At 37.9% G+C, this 25,280-nt stretch overlaps 2 protein-coding genes across 4 annotated transcripts in view; one reads left to right on the top strand and one right to left on the bottom strand.

Moving 5' to 3' along the window:
• The first annotated feature begins 351 nt into the window (after positions 1-351).
• LOC110376587 (nondiscriminating glutamyl-tRNA synthetase EARS2, mitochondrial) lies at positions 352-4,770 on the top strand. Its single transcript, XM_064034970.1, has 6 exons — positions 352-809; positions 1,351-1,546; positions 2,285-2,499; positions 2,979-3,094; positions 3,355-3,464; positions 4,168-4,770. Exons 1-6 carry the CDS (start codon positions 469-471, stop codon positions 4,768-4,770), a joined length of 1,581 nt encoding a protein of 526 aa, XP_063891040.1. The 5' UTR covers positions 352-468.
• Positions 4,771-9,894: 5,124 nt separating this feature from the next.
• The window catches only part of LOC110376588 (diacylglycerol kinase eta), a 161,553-nt gene continuing 146,167 nt past the window's right edge, over positions 9,895-25,280 (bottom strand). For 2 of the 3 annotated variants that reach the window (XM_064034547.1, XM_064034548.1), the window contains exons 7-19: positions 24,316-24,427; positions 23,813-23,988; positions 23,528-23,615; positions 23,214-23,321; positions 18,847-19,043; positions 17,330-18,760; positions 16,362-16,769; positions 15,877-16,051; positions 14,962-15,206; positions 14,462-14,609; positions 13,889-14,044; positions 13,184-13,315; positions 9,895-12,542 (exon numbers count right to left, since the gene is read on the bottom strand). In XM_064034547.1, coding sequence (XP_063890617.1) covers positions 12,264-12,542; positions 13,184-13,315; positions 13,889-14,044; positions 14,462-14,609; positions 14,962-15,206; positions 15,877-16,051; positions 16,362-16,769; positions 17,330-18,760; positions 18,847-19,043; positions 23,214-23,321; positions 23,528-23,615; positions 23,813-23,988; positions 24,316-24,427 — 3,655 coding nt within the window. In that variant the 3' untranslated portion in view covers positions 9,895-12,263. The remainder of the gene's footprint in view (positions 12,543-13,183; positions 13,316-13,888; positions 14,045-14,461; positions 14,610-14,961; positions 15,207-15,876; positions 16,052-16,361; positions 16,770-17,329; positions 18,761-18,846; positions 19,044-23,213; positions 23,322-23,527; positions 23,616-23,812; positions 23,989-24,315; positions 24,428-25,280) is intronic. The other variant, XM_064034546.1, reaches the window with a different exon arrangement.

Genomic DNA, 25,280 nt, shown 5'->3' with positions numbered 1-25,280 from the left:
TAATTTTATGTTTGTGATTCGTTTTCGCTGATTATAATTTATTTGAGTGATTAATGTACATAATATCACATTGCTGCTAAACCAATGTTTCTTAGATTTTATTCGAATTAACGCTGAATCTGGGAAGTTTCAATAAATATAATTGCAACACTGAGTTGCAAAAAAATCATAGACAATTTTGACTTCGTCCTGAAATAAAAGTGATGCATTTATGAAATTCCTTTTAATTAAACTATAAATGAGATGATTAGAAAAAAATATGTAAAATTGTGGTGATTAATAAAAAACACTATTTAAAAATCAATGGAAACAATGTTGAAACGTTTTGTTATGAATGTATTTCAGAACGAATTTGTCAATAAAGTCGAACAGCTGATCGGAAAACATAACCTAGAACTGTAATTATACATTAGCGTTAAGTGTAATTTATGTGAAAAACATTATGATCTATGCTAACAAGTTATAAAAATGCGGTCATTACTCATCAAGCAACTATGTTACACACAAAATCGGTATCTTATTAAGTGTTTCAGTACGCAAAGTCCGAGAGTGAGATTTGCGCCTAGCCCGACGGGATATTTACATTTAGGCGGACTAAGAACTGCTTTGTACAATTATTTGTTTGCGAAATCCCGTGGAGGTTCTTTCATATTACGGATAGAAGATACAGATCAGACGAGAAAGGTCGAGAGTTCTGTGGAAGCGCTGGTAAACGATTTGGAATGGGCTGGAATCAAGTGTAATGAAGGACCAGGTTTTAAGGGCGAATATGGTCCTTATGTACAGAGCGAAAGGTTGAATATTTATCAGTAAGTTTTCTAATTGCTGCATACTTTTATTCTCTGTTAACTCTGTCTTGACCCTGTGGGTCAACTTAGGTCTACCTTAGTTAGTTGAACTTAAAACATCTGTTCTAGACTTTCGAATAAGCAGTCGATCCACTGACCAAGCTTAAAATAAATATTTTGTCCTGTTCGATTTCTTATAAGAAACAAACTCGAATCTCATTGATTTATGAGAAATATATTAGCATTGTCATAGGAAATGGATTTTAGATTACAGACCTTTAGGGTCAATTCCCACTGAAAGAGCAGCGGCCGGCAGCGGCCGTAAGAGCACGGAAAATGTAAGAGCGCGGCGCGGTGCGGCGCCGCGCGGCGCCGCGCGGCCCGCCGCGCTCGCGCTCAATCCCTTGCAATTACGGCCGCTGCCGGCCGCTGCCGGCCGCTGCTCTTTCAGTGGGAATTGACCCTTAGGTACCTTCTTTGCCATCACATAACAAACTTTTTCTTAACTGCATTTTTTTCTATAATAGCAATCCATAATAACTCCATATTCATCCCTTTCCAGAGAACACATAACAAAACTCCTAGAGAACGGGTCAGCATACAAATGTTTCTGTACAGAGAGAAGGCTGAACATTTTACGTAGAGATGCAGTGAAGTCTCAACGGATTCCCAAGTATGATAACCGATGCAGAGACCTCACCCCTGACGAGATTAAAGAGAAGATGGATGCTGGTGTTCCGCATTGTATTAGATTTAAGGTTTGTTAATTAGTTACCTTAAGAATAAGCAGACAAATTATTCAATCTGTCATTTTATATATTTTTGCTATACAAGGTTCAAAAATTTTGGTCCTATGAATCAGAATCCTATTAATTCCAGCTTAGAAAAAAGTGCTGTTTTATAATAGAGCCTTAAATTATTAATAATTTCTAAATAGGCACCCATTGTTCCACAGCTCCAATACATTTTAATAGGAATGCAAATAGGAAAATGATTTGTTCTATTGTGCCTGGGATCAGTGTCAGTTAAAGGCTTCAGCTACCCTAAGGCTACGTTCAGATGACAAGGGCACAACGCGCGTTTTGATAACGCCTGCTTACAAGTTACAACTACGTACATTTTATAACGCCTAATGGCGCATCCACACATGCCCGGCGGCCGTGCCGCCGGCGTTTGCCGCATCTCAGCCGCGGCACGCGCGGCTTTTGGTTGCCGGCGGCAGTTTGCTTGCGCCTTCGATACGGAGTGGTATTGTTGTTGCTTTACCGCCGGCAACCGCCGATAAAGCCGGCGGCCTGCATTCAGCGGCAAGGCGGTCTGAAACCCGGCGGTATAAGCCGGCGGCATGTGTGGATGCGCCATCACGCCATCACAGTTAGCATGTGTACTGCCTGAATTAAATGTTATCAAAACGCGCGTTGTGCGCTTATCATCTGAACGTAGCCTAATAAACTAAAGCTTTTCTCATTATATAAATCTAAAATTACTTCCACCAGCTAACATCAGACTGCCAATTCTTCGAAGACCTGATATTCGGCGGCATCGCCTACGACGTATCTCTGAACGAAGGGGACCCGGTACTCATGAAGAGTGATGGCTTCCCTACATACCACTTTGCCAATGTGGTTGATGATCATTTGATGGCCATCACACATGTGTTGCGAGGTGTCGAGTGGCAGATATCTACTACTAAGCATTTGCTTATTTATAGGTAAGGGATTATAGTAATTATTGAACTTTTTAATACCTTTATGTGATCACGATACTTACTCAAGCCAGATTGGCGATTTTTTATTCAGTGTAGTTAGGTTTTCTAGTCATGTTTCCGTTTAATTGTAAATATCGGAACTTAAACGCGCTACCATATATAAAGTTACTATATCTTTTTATTACCCGACGTTTCTGCCGAATTGTACTGACCATGGTCACGGGTGGGCTGATGACAGCTAGCCGTGTCTCCGTGAAACACAGGGTTTTATGGTACCCTCGCTTTGTCGAAATAATATGTACTTATTGAATCGATTCCTATTTCTAAAAGTCTTCTTTTACAAAACCTCAGAAACGAGTAAGCTAAAGCAAATAGACTCTGCATAGGAAAGTAGACCTTAAGTCGTATATTTAGAGTTTAAATTTCCATGGCAATACTAGGCTCTTGATCGCCTGACTTGATACAAAACTGTTGGTTTTCAGAGCATTTGGTTGGACTCCTCCCCAGTTCGGTCATATGCCACTGATAGTGAATGCTGATGGCACGAAGCTCAGCAAGAGACAGAGCGACGTCAAGGTCGAAGACTATCGGAGAAATGGTAATAACATACTATCTTTGCCTTACATAGTTTACCTTTTTAATTGGGATTTCAAAATAGTTAACTCAAAGCTAATCGACTGCAAATGAACATGTTATACAAGTATTTCTTGTTTCGCGTTTTCATACCTAATGCCGACTTATTATCCGAGAAGGTATTTTCTCATTTACAGTATGTATTACAAAATGTATGCTATAATCCTGAGATAGAACCAAGCATGTCATCATATGTGTAGGAAAATATATGTGTTTATCTTTCAGGAATATATCCTCTGGCCCTGGTGAACTACATAACGCTGTCGGGTGGAGGTTTCGAGCACGTGCCGGGCGCGGGAGTGAGACTCAAGTCCATGGACGATTTAGCTGAAGAGGTAATTATTTAGGAATATTTTGGTTCCCTTTCCCTGTAACAAAATTTTTTCTTAGAAAATGCCTCATTTTTAGGGTTCCGTAGCCAAAATGGCAAAAACGGAACCCTTATAGTTTCGTCATGTCCGTCTGTCCGTCTGTCCGTCTGTCCGTCTGTCCGTCTGTCACAGCCGATTTACTCGGAAACTATAAGTACTACAGTGATGAAATTTGATGGGAATATGTGTTGTATGAACCGCTACAAAAATATGACACTAAATAGTAAAAAAAAGAATTGGGGGTGGGGCCCCCCATACATGTAACTGAGGGATGAAATTTTTTTTTTCGATGTACATACCCGTGTGGGGTATCAATGGAAAGGTCTTTTAAAATGATATAAAGTTTTCTAAAAAACATTTTTCTTAAAGTGAACGGTTTTTGAGATATCAGCTCTCAAAGTCGTAAAAAGTATGTCCCCCCCCCTCTATTTTTATAACTACGGGGTATAAAATTCTAAAAAAAATAGAGGTGATGCATGCTAATTAACTCTTTCAACGATTTTTGGTTTGATCAAAGTATCTCTTATAGTTTTTGAGATAGGTTGATTTAACTGTAATTTACGGAACCCTTCGTGCACGAGTCCGACTCGCACTTGGCCGGTTTTTTTTGCACTTTGAAATAGTATGTAGTTCCAAAATTAAATTAAAATGACAATTTAAACCTCAGTTTCAGATAGAAAAAATCTCCTCCCACCCAAGCCGTTTAAACCCCGACCTTCTAGAAGAATGTAACCGCTTAGAAATCAAAAGAAGATTAAAAGACAAATCACATACCAAAACATTAATAACTTCTCTACAAGAAATGATCACTAAAACATACCCAGATCACAAACTGAATTTAACAGAAGAACATATAAAATCAGTTCTACACTGGTCTGCATCTCGAATATCCAGAATAGAAGAATTAGCATCCAAAAAGTACGGATTCCTCTGGATTTTACCGAAGAACACAGCAAAAATCGACCAAGAATTGTTGAAGAAAGTGTTGGAGAATCTGCAAGTGTTGGAGAAGTTTGACCAGGGTTCTTTGAAGGAGAATTTGAGGAGTTTCTCCGCGGAGAATAATGTGAAGTTTCCGGCGTTGATGAAGATGTTAAGGTCTGTTATTAGTGGGTTGGATGAAGGGCCAGGCGTTGCCGAAATGATGGATTTGTTGGGAAAAGATCAGTCGTTAGAAAGAATTAAAGCTGTTTTACGATATGTTATTGTTTTATTCAACACATTTTTCCTTTTCAGTTTTATCCAAACGCGAGATAAAGTACCTAACTAAGTAGATATACTTAGTCATGTGGCTTATACAAATAAATAAAATTAATTGCATTAAGGATCAAATTCTTATCCATCTCAATCTAATGCACTCAACTCAGAAGACCAATAAAAAATCGAGTCAAAGTTCTCATAAAAGCAAATCCGTCCATTTAAGCCGTAATCTAATAATTTCATTCTGAAACCCTGGACAGTTTATAGTCCATTAAAAACTGAATCCAGCAATAAAATGGTGGTGTTCTTAATTTTTCTTTCAACAATAACTGGCTGGTTGAGATGTCAATAAAACCTTATTGGAGCGTTGAGTGATAACTCTCGTCTTTATGGGGACATCGCTAAGCTGTTTGGGGTTAAAAGAACCCTTGAACCGAGTTTTTTAGTTAATGGGATATTTTACGGTTATGAAATGACTTTTTAGAAGCTGACGTTTGATGAATTAGATTTTTACACTATAATCTATACAGAATAAGATTAGGACTGTGCAAGCCAAATTTAACGACGACCCACGGACTTGCTGAAAGGTAAGTAGGTAGAAATATATTTGGAACTAGGAAGTAAGTAGGTAGGTACTTAAAGTTTGGTTCTATCTATATTCTCAATGCAGGTCAAAAATACTATATAGTATGTCACATTAAAACTTATCAAAAGGTAAGTAGGTAGGTAGCGACATCTGTACAAATAAAAACAAATTCCGAATATGAAAATGTTTCGTGTGTCATAAAGGCATAAGAGCGTACCTACCTGTCTTGGGGTGTTCCGAATATATTTCTTTCCTAAGCTATTGATGTCGTAAACAAAATAGAGTCGTAAATTCTATTTCCTTGATTCCACCTGGCTGTTTCTCGGTTTCTTTCACCCTCCTTGTGTCGAAACTACCTACTTCCAGTACTTGGATAAAATATAGTCTCCTAGGTATAATGTAGGTTCTCATAAGTGAAAGATTTTTAGGTACTTACCTAATACCTACTCTAGTAAGGTTGATAATATGAGGATAGACATTGGACAAAAACCTATTGGGTTCAATTCAAGCCCAGGATAGCAGCTTCTGTTACTATAGGTAGGTCACAAATACCGAATCACTAGGGTGCCTTCTGTAGATCCTTTATTTTTATGCGTTTACTCAACTGTGCGAGTTCTGCTATCTTTTATAGTGTGCTCCATATTATACCTAGGTAATGTACGGAGGAACGAACCTACAGTACCTAATTTACTTACCTAGGTATGTACGATGCGCGACGGAAGCTTTTTTATACACTGTTTTACAACTGTGTAAAGATCGTAAGAATTTTATGATGAATTCGTTACTTAGTATACGTTCCTTTTCTATGTAGTTACCTACTACCGAGATAGTCTTAACGAAATAACATTCAAAACTATAGGTAACAGAAAAAAAGTAGAAATCTATGACAGCTTTTTCAAACTAGGCAGGTATTGTTAGGTAGCTTTGTAGCCAATATTTTTTAATTAATGAGATTAAATAAAACCACAAAATTATGAGTAACAGTATAATTTATTGAGTTCCCAAATATAAATATTGAGAGAAAATATCAAGGTCGATTCTGAGTTACAATCCATAGGGTCAATGACCTTCGTGTCAAACACCTGATTTCAGAACATTAGGTTGCACATCGAAATAAATAAATTATTGTAGCTTTATGGCTATATTTTTACTGAATAAAAGGTAAAAATTAAATATATTTAATACTATGCTATGTCGATATATCGATAACAACGAAATTGCCAGAATTTATTGGAAATATCTTAACCTCTTCTGGCTGGTAGAAAAAAAAACCAGGTTCTCATCCTAGTAACTCAAATTCCACACTTCGTGGTTAAAAAAGTGCTCCAACCACTTCTAAAATAATTTTGAAAAGATGTGCAACCTCTTTCATTTACAAAACAAATTCCACACAACAACTTTTGATCATGATAATAAATTAACTTAAAACATTATATTGAGCAAAACTTTATAAAAACTTAGGTAATTAAATTATGAAAAGCAAACATCACACAAACTTCTTACGTACAAATGTTATTGCAGATACCTATTAGGTTATGATCTTATCATACAAAGGAAATTTTCTGAATAAATCCCCATATTTTAATGGAATTATTATCCAGGAATATGATCCTAAGTCGCTATACATACTTCAAAGTTCCTCGTCCCCCGAACACCCTTATTTTGGCGCGATACTTTCATAGGAGATATTGCGTTAAGTTCTCTATGGAATTGACGTACCCACACCCATTGACAATAATGATGTTTTTTTTTATTCACCATAATGGTACCTGCAATACCATAGGTCACAAGAAACATTGAACACAGTCTTCAAATATTAAAAAAAAAAACAAAACAAACATAAATAATCATTCTTATTCACCTAAAATGTTTGGTCTTCATGTACTACATACAATTACATAATTGATGCCGATCGTATACACTCCATAAGTTAGCAAATAAATAGCTAATTCAGTATTTAAAAACGACTTCATGATAAACTTTTGTGCTATCATATTATTTCGCAAATAATTGCCAATTAATGTTACTAATTAGTAGGTTTTAATCAAAATACATTAAAATAATAGCTCTATGGTTTATGGATCAAAGGACCAATTTAGACCCGATGAAATAATTTTATTTCTTTTAAAGAAAAAAACAATGCCCTCACCTAAACTCTAGACTTCACCATCAAATTGCAGACACAACATATAATGATTAGCAGTAACATTAAATAATTTAAATAATATGTCCTACTTACACAAGACTGTATTTTTTCTCACAACTTGCACCAGGAACATACCGATTTTACAGTGACTAGATAACTTAAATTTAAAATTAATTGTTTCAATTTTGGCGAGCAACTTCCAAAACAAGAATCTATAAAATCAACCAAAAATCTTGGCTAAGATTTTACATTAAAGACTAGGTACCAATAGCAATAAGCGCATACAATATTGCGTATTGCTTACAATTTCCCACAAATCACAAAGAAGCTATTGCTTTTCCAAGTGGAAGCCCCGAATCGGAAGAAATGCAATCGCTAAATCTAGATTATGTAATAAAGAAAAAAAACTAGCCAACAAAACGCACAAAATAACATCAAAGTAAACCACTCGATATTATGCAAATAAATAAAACAGAGCCCAATTTGAAAAAGTGTTGCTGCCAAAATCAAAACAAACGAATTACAACATCTAAGTAGAAAAATCGAAGCGAAAAATCGATGCTTATTGCTTAATTGAAATCGTAAAATAGTTTACAAAGAATTATTATAATTATAAAGACAGCATTATTAAAACTGACTTAAACATATTGATATGATTACATTTATAAGGAAAACCTTTAGAATTTAACTCTTTGCCGTTTTCTGGTAACGTAAGAAACAAGTTTGAAAATAGAGCACTGAGCAATTGCACAGGCAAATGTTACAGATATTGTGGTCCTTTGTCCCCAGAAAACGCCACGACAGAAAAAACTTTAAACACTGAAACATACCAACTATATTAAAAATTCACAGCAATTGAAATATGTAATGTAAAAACGAAATATCATCAAACATCAATTCGCACACCAGATGTAAAACTCCACATTAAATTTATTTGAAATATAAAAAACACTTACAGATAATGAAAGTACAACGATTAATTTATTCTCAAATACAATACGTTTTCTAATAACTTCGAATAACTATCATTTCGTGAATTTATTCGTATTTTTTTAAATTTACAGAACAATTAAGATTTGGGATTTCATTGAAGAAAATATTGTGAACATATCATGTAGAAGAAATAATTGATAGGTACAACAATATTGTATAATAATATCTATATTTTTGAATAATTAATTATTATGTATAATAGAATACAGGGATGCATTTTTAAGACATGTTTCGAGACATGCAATAGTTGAAACCTTTTAGGAAATAATGTGAATTTTACCCATAAACATGCCTTAAAAATCGTCATATTATAGTTATGTATGAATATTATTTCGAATAATCCTAAATCATCTAAGGCAATAAACGATCCGTTTAGTTTACGGCGGAAATATTAACTAGTTTAGTATTAAGTCCGAGTTTACAAAACTATTATAAATATTCATTATAAATACAAGTATAGACGACGTACTTCATATACACTAGTACATAGACTGGGTACTCTGTAGAGATACATTATATAAAAAACATTTATAAGGCAGATCATATAAGGAGAGGCGATCGCGTGCGACAAATAATCAAAAAGTTCGAATAATTTTAGGCCTCATTATTCACATAAAATTAAATGAGACGGAAAAGAGATTTTATTAGAATTATTTTTCACGATCAAGTCGACAATGATCAGAATAAACGGCCTATTATTTATTTGTACACCAAAAACACCTGTTGTTGTCAATTAAATTAAAATGGCATTCTTATTCATCCCACGCGATCGTAGCATTTATCTAAGAGATACAAATAAAATTATAAGAGATCACATTTTATAGATAGTCTTATAACAGTTACAAAGTTAGGTTGTCTGCCATAGTTGACACAGACGTGATGAGATTGCTTCGTATTATTTAGAATATTGAATTAAGAATAAGACACCTACATTGACGACCGTACTACTCGGTCGCCGGTGACCGACTGGGCCACCCCGTAGTCTACGCACCTACCTACATACAGCCACGTAAAGTGACGTCACAATACACTATACAATAAACTGTCTAATCCTCGAAATAGAACGTCTCTATGATATATCTGGTTTAATCCGTTTTATTGCTACAAGTTGTACTAAGAGGAAGCTTCATTCCTATCTGTGAAATAAATACTAAAATTGTCTATGAGCGATGTACTTTACTTCTGAATATTATTTGGTATACATTGTTTTCAAGGCATGTACTTATATGGCGTACCGATAAAATTATTCTATGCTATATCTTTAACTGCTAACTGCTACGCGAACACTTACTATTTGTGCATATACGGGTATTTATTTGGTGCTGGATAAATGCTGAAAAATTGGACTTGCAGTGGAAAAATAACAATGAAAATTATTATTTTAATTCACTGTGAATTATTGCAATTGTTGTGGTTATCAATGAATACCTGTATTATATAATATCTGTTCTAAGAAATATATATTCTGCCAAAAAATCTGTCTACTGCTGCAAGTCCGCTTATGTACGAGGTATTACTATGTTTTACAGTTTTCCATTACTTTCATTAAATCTATGGTAAATATTGACTGATTTATATAGTACTGTTTATAACTTTATTTTAACTTTACAGTATACTGGCTGCCAATAAGAGAACAAAAAATAATTTTATATATCGATGACATTACTTGAGGTTCGCTTTGCAAATTCCGGAGTATAAAAAAGTTTTCATACTTTAAAATAGGAAAACAGATTTTTTTTTCCTTAATATAAGCAGCCAGTAATTTAACCTCCAAAGAGTTTATAAAAAAAAGGGTGGTGCTAAATATTCAGGACATCACGAACTATATGCCATTGCCAAAGAGATATTAAAATTTATTCGACAGTGATATCTAGCAGTCTTTTCCCGAAAAACACGGGTAAAGTATATAGCCAAACAATGCAATAATTCGTTGTTTTCAATAAAATACCGTAAGTAAACAATCTTCAACAACAATTTAAGAAAAATCTTTCACATTTTGGAAGGCAATTTTGGCAGCTTTTAGAGGTACAACTATTTTAAGGGACCTTTAAATATGGGACGAAATTATGTATTTTTTTTCAATCGTTCGTTTTTTTAGAAAATTATTTTGTCAGGAAAACTTTAAAATCGGATAATTCGTAAATATAGTGACGTTTCGCTAATAAATTCGCGCTTTCTGTTCCCAATTCATATCCACTCTTTTTTTATGTCGGTAAAGTTGTTAAAAAAAAACTATGAATTACGGTATAAATATTTTTTTGGCGTAGTTAACGTCCATTTCAACATTTTTTCCTTCATTTTCCGTACTTATCCTTGCCTAATTTAAAAACGAATTTATTCATTGTCATTACCATAATATACGGTATGACGAAAGTATGCATCAATAACATTGATCCAGTTAAAAGTACGATTTTCCATTATTTAATTTAAATATATATCAATAGTAATAAATATATATTTTACAATACAATAGTCAATTCGTCAGAGTTCGGCATTTTTGCGAACATCAAAACGATTTAGAAAATATTTTTTTCGATGACTTTCGTCACAACTGAAGTGGTTAGTAGAATAGTCACAAATAGGAAAGGATAAGGAAGGGTTCATATCAGAACAGAAAAATGTATAGAAGGAAATTTGACCGCTTACACTCAAATGATGATACGTACAGTAAACTGCACATTAGTGGTAACTGTCATGCACCTTAACTCAATAGTAATGAGTACGATTTTCCTATAAAATTATGACCACTGACCTGAAGTTGACTGTACATTTGCGATACGCTTGACGTATTTTCCGTCAGATATGAACCGTCCCTTAAGCAACAGAGGTAGAAGATATTCGATGATAGAAGCTTAGCAAAGGAAATACATCTTAAAATTCAATATTCGTCAAATCAGTGTCATTTCTGCTTGCGTCTATGAATATAGTTTTAGCATTATTATGGCACATTTTTCAATTTTTGTTTATAATCAAAGTCCGCAATCAAGTGACATTGAAGGGGAAGTGAATTGTTTCATTTTATATTGTTATTTGTGCGTTTTTAAATGCAGAGGCTATTTTATAAAGAACTACCTATGTAGTTAGGTAGGTACTATTTAGAATGTTTATTTTTTGAGCTCTTTTCGTGTTTCTTGTCACTTGATCGTGGTCATAGCCAGTGTCAATATAATTGACAACATTGATTTTAAATTATTTTGATAGTTATTTCACTCCATTTATATTATGCATTGGCAACATTCTATAAATAAATTATCTTGGAATTTCCCAAATAAGGTTGCTGCTTTGCGACAATTCACTCATCGTAAACATAGTTATTTTATTTCGAGCAACATAAGTTTGACTAACAGTATTCCGTTCAGCTGAAAAGCTGCCATATGCATCGCAAACAACTCGATTGCGATCGCGTATCGAGTGTTATCGAGTTAATTACTGCGTCTATTCGAGAGTTCCGAGATCACTGATCTCTCGATTCACGCTGTCATATCAAAAGGGGTGAAGCTCCACCTATAAAATCGATCTTCTGATTTTTCTTTCATTTTAGAAAGCCACCATTTCAATCCTATACTATATCTAATTGGGTTCAAATATAATATATTTTTGGGACGTTAATACATATTTTAAATATTATTTTATACTTTTATTATTATAGATTATTTAACTACGTATAGACGAAAATATATTTCATTTATTTGATTTTTGTTTAAGTTTATATTTCTCATAGAGCTATTTAGAATAAGAATCTATAACTAGATTTAAAAAAAGTTTTTATATGGAAGAAAAATCAGATTCAATTTGTCAGTTAAGCAAGGCCATCCCCTTCGGAGCGGCCTCGCCGTCGTCACTGGAGTTCCTTGACGGCCTGGAGAATCCTCTTGACGTGGCCTACCTTCGTCACTCCAAGGTCTTTTAGATCCCTCCTGGCTAGAGACAGGAGCTCCCTGCCAGTGACGTCATGCTTCGCAAATGCGTCAGCGTACTCGCTCAGTTGGAGCGACTCCAGCCAGCTCTGAACTTCCTTGACTCCCCAGCATCGGACTTGCGCGGCTGTGTAACTAGGCGTAGGTCCTTCGGAAACGCTTCGTCGTCCCCTCAGCCAGCGACTGCCCTTCTTTTGGACCTAAGGACCAGGTGAAAGGGACTAATGAAATGACTGGGGTTACAGTTACGAAGTGTGTATGCTAGGTTTTGTGTTGGTTGGTTTTTGGATGGCATGCGCTGTCCTATGAGACCTAGGGATGTTTTTATAGTTGGGTTATAGAAAAAATAAAGAAATTTTATTTGGGCGTCGTATTCATAAATTTTTAGAGCCTTTGCTTAAATTGATTTTTGCCCAACACCGCGTATATTTATGAACTAAAAATACGAGTAAAGTCGGATTCCATCTAATGATAGTCTACGATACGGCTTAGGGATTCTAACGGGCGAACACTGGGGATATGGGTGTGAAATAAAGCACCGTTAGTTAATACGGCAAAATAACAATTTTTATAGCAAAGTAAATAACTTAATGCCAATTCATGTAAATATGTGTGACTAAATTATGACTCTAAAAGTTCTTTTCCGAAGCCAATGAGCCTGAAAAATTGATTTATGGATCATAGGGATTAAAAAGGCCGTTAAAATGGCGTCCAAGACGTGTCATATGGTCACGTTTTCACTCAAAAGAGTTTCTCAAGCCTTCACTAACTCTCAGTTCTGTAATGATTCTTCAATTGATTCATATTATATATTTCATGCATAAACAATGCCTTTATTTACCTCGTCAGTATGCAGGAACGCGTATCCGTCATGCAGCGTGGCGCGAGCGAGATGCGCGCGCAGCGACGCGGCGGCGCCTGCGCCTGCCCCGGTTATACCGCCACTCTCTACTAGCTCGTGACAACTTTCCACCTAGATGGGAATGAATTGATATTATGTAGAAATAGTAGATTTATTAAATTGCCATGATGTGATGACTGAGGACAACCTGGAATATCATAGGTAGGTATGATGGTGGTAAGAGAGAGTCAGACTCTTTTTGAGTAAAACCCACCATGTTCCTTCTTGGGCCCTTTCTTTCCAGGGCCGCGGTAACTCCTAAGAAAGCCTGACAGCCAGTCCTACTAGAAAAGGATTGCCTAAGTAGTTTGATTCAGATAAGCAGTCGCTTCATGTAAACACTGTATGTTCGTTTCATCAGATACATCTGGGTTAGGACCGGTCGCAGACCCCAACATAGTGTGGGCAATGGCTAGACAATTGATGATGGTAATTACGACTCGTCATCCATAACTAATAGCACACGTTAAGCTTTTACCAGTGTAGCCAGCAGCCTTCGTAGTTGAGGAGCAGGCAGCAGCTTGCCGTCCGCGTCTTGCAGCGCGTCCGCGTGCGCAGACACGCGGCGCGCGAGGGTCACGCCGTGTGATACCCCGCCGCACGCTGACGTTTATGCAAGGCTAGGTAGATGGTAGATGTAATTACCAGAGTAGCCAGCAGTCTCCGTAGTTGAGGAGCAGGCAGTAGCTTGCCGTCTGCGTCTTGCAGCGCATCTGCGTGCGCAGACACGCGGCGCGCTAAAGCCACGCCGTGTGATACCCCGCCGCACGCTGACGTTTCGCTTATGCATGATAGTTTTACCTGGGTGAACAGTTATTTAGTTAAAGGTAAAAAATAAGAGAATTTAAAAATAAATTATTGAAATTCAAAAATATGAATCAAACGACCAGTTTAGTCTTCCAAAGGTATGCAGTTCTTCCCAAATAGGTGATTTTGCAATGCTGAAGTTAGCCATTTAATGCCTCATGCATGCGCAGTAGTATTATGTTAACATTTTTCTTTGACATTGTGAAGTCAATAGTAGCCACTTTCGGACAAGCACAGCTTCTCTTCAATTATATGAACAAATGCGCAAGGAATGCGAAGGGCTGATTTCAGAATTCCAAAGTTAGTTGGCGTGAACTGTATCTTTGGTCCTCTCAAGTCCTCCGATCCAGAAGTGTCGTGTTGTAACTATGTTGTGTTATCTATTGAATCACTACTTCATAGACTACTCACATGTTTAACAAGCGTATTAACATCGTCCAACAAAGCCAGCAGTTGAGCGCTCTCCGTAGGCGACAGCGCCACTCGCGGACTGCTGGGGCCGCCCGCGCCGGACCCAGCCAACGCATGCGCTTTCAGTTGCTGCTTCTCGTCCCATGTTCTATACACATTGTTAGTTAGTAACGTCTTCTCAACTTCAAATAAGTAAGCTTCAAACAACAACCATATTGAATTTAGAGCGTTAAAATATTCAACATCAATCTGCGAAGCCAAAATTGTACAGACGCCAGCACGTAAAGCTACTCCTATCTGTCAATTTCTTTAATGGATTTTCAACCTTATCTCTGGAGCATAAGGTTCAATATTGATTGGGAGAATAAATAGACTGGAGCAGCTTGATGTGCGTGAAGGTAATTAAGCAATAAAGCTTGCAATTTAAAATTACTAATGTTTGAAAAATACTCACTACCTTCAACTACTTTATATCAAAAATATAAACGGTCAACACTAACCTAAACTTCACTAACCTAAGACTAGTTTCAAGCGCTCTGGACCGGCAGAGCATCTGCGCTCTGTTCTTATGTATGATCCTGACACACCCTGGCGGTTGGAGCCAGGCCTCGCCATCGACTTGGACTGGCACGCACTCTTCGCCAAGAATGTTGATCTGAACTGCACGGCATTGGGCTATCCGATGCTTTTGTAAGTTGATGAGACGGGAGGCCGCCATTTGTGCGGAGCCAAAGACTGCTACCACCTGTGGGGAAAAGTTGGTCGTTCGGTATTTGTGCTGTTGATTTTGAAGAAGTAGTGTGAAGTGGGTTTCTGCTTCCTACTAGTCTTATTCCCTAATACACAAGAGTAATCTTATATTCTTTAATACCTTTATAAATTGCACATGAAAATCATAAGCCCTTAAAACAGGGCTTTGACTTGAGGTTTCGAACCGAACCGAGACGAAAGCTCCTAAGATTTATTCCGATATTATCTATGACATGTTATGTCTGGATGCGGTAATATCATATACCCTTATAATACAGATATGATGCGATGTTTAGACAGGCTGATTACGAAGCGTGAGAGACTCAACTGGATTTTCCGAGCTCCTTTGAGGAAGCTTCGGAGTGAATTAATTTATGAGCACGTCATATAATGTAGTATCTAATTGGGAATGTGAAATGTAATTTAAGATGACATGGCGGTTTCATTAGCAGCTTCTATGACACATAGACACGCTGCGGTGGTACTTAAGGTAAATAAATAAGCGACATGAGATACCTGCTCAAAATGTATATGAGGCTTGCGCCATTAAACCGACTAATATAGTCACAATTGATTGTTCATCAATAAGTCATATTTTAATATCAACATGTCTTGAAATTGAAACCGAGAAAATGTAACAAGAAAATTGTGACTTTGCTACTGACCTCAAGTATCCGATCGTCAAAAGAAGGTGCAAGGAAGATGTCATCAGCTCTGGTTCCTCCCCAGAAGTTGGTGCCTCCCATGAACGAGGGTATGTTCAGCACGACTATGCCTTGTAGCTCCGGTAAGGGAATCCTTTGACCGTCACATTCCAGCTGGACACGCTGACCAAGATGCCTGGAAAAAAGGGATTCTATTGTTATAAAGTTACGCAAAACATTATAAGGACATGACTGATTAAATGAAACATTAAGTGATTATATTCTATGTTTGATATTCCTTTGCTATCAAAACAGTCAGCGAAATATACATAAGAAGGGACATAAGATGGCACCTTATTTGTTTAATTTCCAATGGCTTTTGACTGTTTATCTTTCGGTAAACCTGCTTACTGCGCGGAATACGTACCGAAGTATTTCGAATTTTTCAGAAAAAGACTGGTAAAAAACTAATTTTGATATGATAAAAAAAGTTAATAATAACTTACCTGTATGTCCTATTCACCCACTCCTTAGACCCCAGCACTCCATACCACATATAATTCCGTGCCCTCGAGCGACACTTCTCTGGATGTTCCTCCCTCTTATTATGGAAGTCCAAAGTGATCTTCGCGTCAATCCCGATGCCAAAATAGTTGTTCATTACAGCCCTTTCATAGAAACCTTCTAGAAGAGTTTCATCAGGGTCCATGAGTGGACTGACGGCTGCACATAAGGCATCAGCGTTGGCTAGAAGACATTGGCTGATGAACCCTTGAGTCACGTGAGGCCAGGCTGGCAGCTGTACCAAGGGGTTGATGATCGGCAGCTTCTTAGTGGTTTCATTACTCTCTTTGGTTCCAAGACTAGCTGAAGCTCCACCCTCTCCCCATATTGACGACACTGATGTTGAAAGTCTAGAAATAAATGGAGTAGGTTGTACAAAGTATGGAAAAATACTTTTCGAATTTTAATATGGAGTAGCAGACATTATTTACGGCCACATTATAATAGAATATGCAAATGCTATCATCAAATATGCAAGACTCCCAATACACGACGGCAACAGAAAAAATATTTGGTTAAGTTAGAAGACAATGAAGCTAAATAAATACATAAATGTATGCAAAAATCATGAATGCCTTGTTCCCCGAGGCGAGCTCAAGAAAATACATGAAATGTTACGAAAACATTGTACTCTTTTAAAAGTTTCGGCAGAAGCCTCGCGGCTTTACATACATTTTTTAGTTGAATACACAACAAAAATAACGCTTGTCTGTCTCTAAAAATATTCAAATTCGTTCGGAAAAATACCAGCGCATATCTTTTTGTATTGTGGCGGTAAAATATGGGTTCAATCGTTGTTTTATTTTAATGTAGAATATATATTTTTATCTAGGACACAAAACGTGACAGGAAAGAAGTTCCCCATTGAACTAAATTATTAGAATACATGATTTAAATATTGATCACTTACTTATCTGGTTCTCCTGGCTTGAACAGACTTCCGCAGGATATCCTCCTAGTAGCAGCAGGAGAACAACTCAGGAACTTCCCATATTCAGGGTCCGTTTGTCCCAAGAGCCTCGGATTGTCTGACTGTCTTCTTTTCCTTGTGCTCCCTATACTTGGCTCCGGAGAATTCACGCTTAGCGTATCAGTACCTTGGTCGAAGATGTCACTCAGTACTGATGCCATACGGCTGGGGCAAGTCTTTAAACTCTTCTTGTCTTCGCTATGTGATGGAGACGGAGGTTCCACAACAACGCTCACTTGTGGAAAAGCTCCCAATTCTGGAACACTGATCTGATCATCACAAATCAATCTTGGCGGTTCCATATAGTTAGGAGTCAAAGGTGTTTCAGCTCCTTTCATACTGAGTGTTTCTTCATTTGTTTTTGGAAGCAAATGTATTAAGCTCACGTCTTCAACGACGCGTTTCTTTAGACTTTTCCTCATCTGCTTCTTAAAAGACTTCCTCGCTATATCGTTGCCTTCTTCGAAGTGCGCGAGACTACAATACTTAATTTGCTCTTCTACTTTCGTTGCATTTTCGATGTAGAATACTCTGTTTTCAAAACCAAACTTCTCTGCGTCTGGTTCCTTCGGTTTCTTAATTTTAGTCATGTATTTCAGTTTTGCTTCATTATTTTTCTCAAGGCTTGGGTTCCGACTGTCCATTGCAATGTCTGATACTGTATCGGACGTGAAAAGAGTTGTATCATCTGTATACGTTTCGTTTTCACCATTCTTACCCATCATTGCCAGTAACACTTCTTGACCAAGCATTGAACTGATGTCGTCCATGATAGATTCTCCGTGTAAGGTTTCAGAATTGACATAAGTGGTTTCTGATACTTCAGGAGAGTCTATGTGTCCGATGCCAATGCCGCCTGCCTCTTCAAGGTCTTCTGGTTTAGCATCAATAATTTCCGATATTAAACTAAAGTCGTCGCTAATGTTGGACCCCTCTGAACTGCTCGCTTCGATCTCCAGGTCTACGCTCGAGAGCCGCCGGTCCGGCGTACACTCTCCACTCGCCGGCGTCGCTCTCGCACTCACTTCGAAGTGTTCATCATCAGTATACGGTTTGTCAGTGTCTATAATAGTCAATTGGTCCGATTCATAAGTATCTCCCTGTAATATCGATTTCTTATCGCTATCGTCAGAGACAACTAGGTTAGGTATCGTAAGACTACTACTATTATATGTGCGCTCTAGTTCTGGCCTCAGGAGGTTCTTGCAGGAGCTAGTATCACAGGAGGAGAGGTTTGACAGCGAGAGCCGGTCCTGAGGCGAGGCGGAGCTTGTCTTGCTGCGCTCTGCTTTGTTATCCACGTCTAAGGTGAAGTTTTCCGGTGGGTTCGAACTTATTAATTTAACTATATCTTCATCTACGTCTGGAATGCTGCGAAAGAAAATGCCAAAGTTGTCATAACAGGATCATTTATGTGGATCAAGATTGAGATGAAATTAAAATCTGTATGTCCTTACTTATCTGGATGTAGGGAAGCAGCAGAAATAGCACTGGCAGCTGACGAGCGTCGACTGTCAGCGAAAGCTTTGGGCACCGGCAGCGCCGCCATGTCGGGGGCGCTGGTGGCAGTGGGGAGCTCCGCCCCTTCCACCGCCGGACCCCCAGTGCTGACACCCTCGCATGTGTCACAAGAATCCCCTTCTTGTGATACACCCTGTTAAGAACATAAAGGCTTAATGAATGGTTGATATCAAGGCACCTGGTTTAGGGAGTGTCAGACTAAATTATAACTTTTTCCTTCTGGAACGGTTTGTGAATAAGGGCCACAGTAGGTAACTCTTTCGAACAACAAGTTAACTCTAATATCTTAATTAGTACTGTAACCAATTTAATTAATATCTATACATATAATAAAATTATAGGAAAGTCAAAACTGTACATTGAATATTTTTTAAAAAGAATACTTGGGGGGTGATCTATTATCGATTCTGAACCGAAATATATAGTTTTTAGAATTTTTGTCTGTTTGTCTGTTTGTCTGTTTGTCTGTATGTTTGGTCTCACTGAACTCGAAAAGTACTGCATAGATTTAAATCAAATTTTGCATGAATATTACCTGGGAGCCGGTTCAACATATAGGATATATATTATCACGCTATCACCTACGGGGGATGAGCAATGAACGATAATTTCTGTTAACGTTTCTGCAACAGCGGGTGCAATAATGACACATATTTGAATGTTGAACTTTGTAAGTTTATCGGCCTATTATCAATCTTTACATAGAAAATAACGCTTTTATAAGTAACTTGAGCACAAAACTGAATTTAAAGAAATGATATCCTAAAATTATAGATGAAGAAAATCATGCAGAAACAGATGTGCCATAAAACTGGTAGTAGGTAAAATATCAATGAAAACAGACTTCACTTTGTCATGGTATGTTCTTACTTTCAAGAAAAAATTATATGACAACGTGTGTATTTCGCTACTATAAAAACACTATAAGAAATATCAGCGCATCATCAGGGACATGTTTATAATTCTTTCACCATTAGAAAGCTACATTATCTGCGAGTAACATAGGGTATATTTTATCCCGGTGCGGGCAGTAGTTCTCATGGGAAGCGGCACCCACGTCCCGAAGAAATTATGAACTTCCCCACATTCTTAAAAAGTCTACATATGTTGTTCTGACATAATATAAGCTATACCTCTCATAAACATGAATATCCATTCATTTCATCCAATAACAAACATGCATCACACTGAAAGTGCATTGCGAGTCTAAGATTTTATTATTATAAAAAAAACCATTGTAATTTATATTCAAACATCCTTAAAAATAAGTTCCTGGTTTTAATATATTACATTATTTTGAATTCACTTACATATAAATAGAAGGTCCTTATTAATATACTTTTTGAGTAATGAAGAATGTAGGCAAAATACGACCGAAAACATTGTGTCACTTCTAAAATTAACATCAATGGGAATAACTACCTGTCACAATACGTCAACAAGATGTCAACAGAAGACAAGAGTTCGTTCGTTCTGAAAACGTACAAATTACGCGTCGCAGGCCAGAGACATACTTGCTTTCAACTTCTGATCACAAATCGTCGAGCTAAGAATTATATCACAAATACACCGTTCACAATTACGAACAGTCACAGTCAGACCCACGGACTGAGTCTAAAAAAAACACCTTTTATATAGCTACGTTTATATCATTTATATTATTCAGTTACAAAGACAGAATTACTATCAAACGTGTTTTCGCTAAATGTTCTATTAGTTTTTGCAAACATACATTCCCAACTCTGATCTCATGGAGGTGGCGCCCGGGTGTCACCACTGTGCGGACTGTGCGACCTATCGCACCCGGCCCCGGTTTAAACCATGATCTGGAGAGAGAAGAAATGGGATGACAAAGAATGAGGCGGCGGAGCGACTGAAAATTTCCAACTCTCATCCCAGCCACTGCGGTAAGACACCACGAAAGCCGGATGTCGAGAGACGACTCCCGGCCACCGTAGGCGTGAGCGATTAGTTTTGAGTGGGTCATCGACCTTCCGGCTTCTGGGAGACCCGTTATTTCACGCGCCCCTCAAGGGGATTCAGCTAACCCCTGTGAGGGCCACTAGGGCCAAAGCCTGACACTCCCTCACGCTGCTCAAACTGATGGCTGAGAATTACGTAACTTTCCAGGATGCCATGCAACGAGTTGCAAATGCCCAGGCCTTTGGGAGCTTGGTAATCTTTTTCTCCACCTTAACTTGAGTTTTGTGGTACATGAACAAATTAGAATAGTAATGAATTAGGTCATCTTCATCACGTATTTACCAACTCTTAATGTTCATCATGCACACCCGCTTCTCTAACTTTATTGAAGGATCACTAAAATTGTTTCAGTTAGTTTAACTACGCTACTATAGCCCGTTGTCAAACCTTTTAATATCAATTCTGTAGAAGTGTGAATATCGAATGTGTAATGTATCGAATTTCCGTTTGTGCATTGCACAAAAACCAACGTTATGATTTTCGAGAAGTCAAAAGAGTCGGCCGGCTAAGAATTATATTCATCGTTGGTTAATTGAATACATTTCTATATACTATACTCAGAAACCACAATAACAGTAGGAACCAAAGCGAATGATCACTTCATAGAGCTCTGATTTGCTCGAGGCGATCAAGTCAGTTCTGTTCTGTTCGCTCATCAGATCTTTGAAAGCGGTTCGATGATAATATACTGTTGTCCTGTTTACCTACGTGTGACACATAATATGGTATTTAAACGTCCTCCGCAAGAGAGCGAACGTTTGTGCTATTTATAAAGACGAAATTTTACCGTTGTGCAGTAGTGACGCACAGTATACACAGCACTTATGTTTCTTCTGATCTGCTGGCTCCACCAAGAAATGACAAATTGCGAGCGTACATTTTGAAAATCTTGGAAGAACTGCAGGCTTTAAGTGCCAACACACGAATTGGACTTACTCTCTCGGACGTATACTTTACCGACTTTACCTGATCGTGAACTAATGCAAACATTTCGGTGGAATTCCAACATAACATAGTGAGTGAGTGCACACAAAATCCCCGAAATACAAGTAGTGAAACTATGCGCTTGCCTGATGACTCAGTCATCATCCACCCAGCTATTCCTCAATTGTGTGGGTGTTGGCTTCCAGTCAAACCGAATCTTTTTGAGTACCAATGTTTACTTGGAGTGCCTATCTGATCTCTTCAACCCAGTGAACTAGACACCGCGTTATCCATGGTAAGTAAAACTGTTTGACAGACTTTCTGGCTCCTGATTTGTCGCAGCTGCTGCAGAAAATGTACAAATGACAACTTTGTCAGACCTTTGTTTTATGTGAGAATTACGTAATAATTTTCCAAATCGGTTGACTAGATCCAGAGATTTCCTCAACGTCACAAACTTTACTTCTTTTGTTTAGATAAATAGTCACACATCGTCGACACCACCTTGATTGATCAACCCGTGCTGCTGCTAAGTGGTCATCCTAATTATAATGTTATGTAAAAGAATACACCTACGCTACGGCATAAGTAGTATTTTGACAATTCCAAATTGCCCACGCAGACGAAGTCGCGGGCAACAGCTAGTCCACAATAAATAAACTAAGCTGGGTCATGTAATTTTGATTCTAGGCCAAGTAATCTGAAATCACATGTTTTGGTAACCCAATTCCTTATAACTTTAGAAACTTTAAAAGCGGACCAACACGACACTTCATTTTGTTTCTCTATCGTTCCGAAGGTAGAGATGTATATCGGGTTCAATTTGGACCCGAGCCATGAATCGAACTATGTACCAGTTTTCTTTTAAAGATAAGAAGATATGTATCGGGATTCAACGTGTCAGGATAAGAACAAAAGTTAGTACATTATCTTGTTTTATAAAAACATGTAAGCCAAGTTATTTTGCTGGCATTTTACGTATCGTTACTTGTATGTAATGTAGCGTACCGAAAACTTTTAGATGTTCAAGAAACTTACTAATTATGTAGGAGAATTCTAATTATTTATCTTAACTTTAATAACGTAAATCTACTAAATATTGCTTTACTAAAACAGTTTCAAGTGTTATCAAGTTCTGTTTGTATACAAATATCTTCTTACATCATCTCCAAGTTATCCCAACTATGCTGGGGTCGGCTTCCAGTCTAACCGCACATGGCAGAGTACCAATGTTTTACAAGGAGCGACTGCCTATCTGACCTCCTCAATCCAGCTACCCGGGCAATCCAATACCCAACCCCAAGGTTTGACTAGTGTCAGGTTTACTAGCTTATGACTATCCGTAACGACTGCCAAGGATGTTCGAAATCTTGTTTATGGGTTGTAAGTTCGGTACCTGTGGGTAGATCTGCGTGAGTGTGCGCAGTAGCGAGCGCAGCGCGCGTCGCACGCTGTCCGCGCGCCCCGCCAGCGCGCATCCACGCACTGCCCAGTTCAGTTGCTCCTGGAGATAAAAGAATTGTTAAATGTGTCATTCTTTATCGATTATCAGGTACCTGAGAAGAAGTGGGCACAAACGGAAAGTATATAGACGCCAGCGTGCGCACTGTGAACGCATCTAGCATCTACATTTCGAACCTGCGCCCGCCTCCACTCGGTTTGTGCCCTATAATAAGATGCGGTCAAACCGGAAAGTCCGACGGGAATTACCTTTTCAGTCTTTTCGATGCTGCCTTTCTCGGCAACTGGTTGTGCTTCAGGTTCACTGTCGCTCGTCGTCTCCACTGGCTCCCAAGACCTGAACACGAGTATATTTTTTTAGGTACAACCCACTTCTTCTGGTAAAGTTTTGTGGTGGTTAGAACCAGCCTCTTATTTTCCATTGCAAAACAAAATCACTTCCCAAGTTGAGTCCCCTCCTTTGTCTTTCGTACCCCAGGACCGAGAGCAACTAGTGTGATACAGGGTCGATACTGTAAGAAAGCAAATACTCACTTGCATCTCGCATGGTCATGTGCGAGATGGGCCCTAGCGTGCAATAAGAGCGACACAGCGCGACGCAAGCGGTGCGCCGCTCGCGCCGCGCCGCCGCCCGTGCGCTCACCCACCGCGGCCAGGCGAGAGCAACCCGCGCGGAGCGAAGTGCTGGCTGCACAGCTCATTTCTCCTGCCTGTTTTGTTGAATGGAGAGAAAAAAGGTAGATCATTCAGGTAGATTTTTAGCTCCTTTTTACATTAAAAAGGAGGATGTTGCCGGTTGTGATACAAAACACTACTTAAGGATCATATAAAAGGCGAATGAGGCTTTGGTAGGTTCATACAAACAGCGAGAGTGTTGTTGAATATTTTCAAAGAGAGTATACGCTTGCTGAATGCCAAGTCAAATCAATGTATAATTATTAAATGATCTGTGTAAAAATATCTTATGATCTGTGTCTGTGAGACATAAGAAAAGTTTCTTTTTAGGAGTGTTTCGTCAACTTGCACGATCTCCTTACCTGCATAATATCCTGCAAGTTCCTCAGCAGCGTGGTTTCCTCCAGTAAGTCGGGCGGCACGGGAGGCGGCGGCGGCGCTGTGAGCGCGCGCTCAAACGTCATTATTGACCACCTGGACACAGAACAATTTAGATTTAGACTTACCTAGATTTATTTTATAGGACAGAACATATTAATTGTCCTTGACTAAGAAACCAAATATATAGCCATATGAAGACACTGATACTGAAAAACTTCAGAGCTGCAAACTGTGCCTAACGGAGCACCACTTCGCAATTAAATATAGTATTTTTAACATAGTTTTTTTCAGTAAAGAAACTTGCGTGAACCAGAAGCCTCATTTACATAATCCACTTCTATGTACTTTTGAACATTAATAAAACAGGATTTGGCCTCTGAAATAACTTGAACAGAAACGTCAAAAAGTTTGCAACAAACGCAAAGAAAGAACATTGATTAAATTGGCATATGTCTTCGAAAGTTTCCATAGGGCCTGAATATTCAATATTCTAGGAAAGCCAATTTGGCAAGAATCCAGGATGTTTCAAAAATTGGCTCATTAAATATTACAGAGCTACTCGACATCCAATTTTTGGTCTTGATATTTCCTTAGTACTTACCTGAATATTTTTGATTCGGTTTTAATAGAATCTTGAGTTGGAAATATGGAAATTATAATATGGAATACATTCTCTGACATCTAGAAAAATGTCAGCCTTGGAGGTTTGTTTTTTTTTGTATGTGCGACCCGATCTTGGCACTATGCTTCAAAATTTCCTAAATGTAATTACTACATAGTATAAAACAAAGTCGCTTTTTCTGTCCCGTTGTACGCTTAAATCTTCAAAACTACGCAACTGATTTTCATGCGGTTTTTTTAATAGACTAACGGTCTTACTCATAAACGTCAATTAAATAATAAGTTATACTTAAGGGGTGTTTAAGAAAAAAACTTACGTATAAAC

The sequence above is a fragment of the Helicoverpa armigera genome, chromosome 5 (assembly GCF_030705265.1).
Source record: "Helicoverpa armigera isolate CAAS_96S chromosome 5, ASM3070526v1, whole genome shotgun sequence".
Lineage (NCBI taxonomy): Eukaryota > Metazoa > Arthropoda > Insecta > Lepidoptera > Noctuidae > Helicoverpa > Helicoverpa armigera.
This window is presented reverse-complemented; position numbering and strand designations above follow the sequence as displayed.

Excerpts from the sequence above, each read along its gene's own strand:
- LOC110376587 (XM_064034970.1), top strand. The coding sequence starts at position 469 with ATGCGGTCATTACTCATCAAGCAACTATGTTACACACAAAATCGGTAT. Across the intron at positions 2,500-2,978 it reads AAGCATTTGCTTATTTATAG|AGCATTTGGTTGGACTCCTC; the intron begins GTAAGGGATTAT and ends GTTGGTTTTCAG. Across the intron at positions 3,465-4,167 it reads TGGACGATTTAGCTGAAGAG|TTTCAGATAGAAAAAATCTC; the intron begins GTAATTATTTAG and ends TTTAAACCTCAG.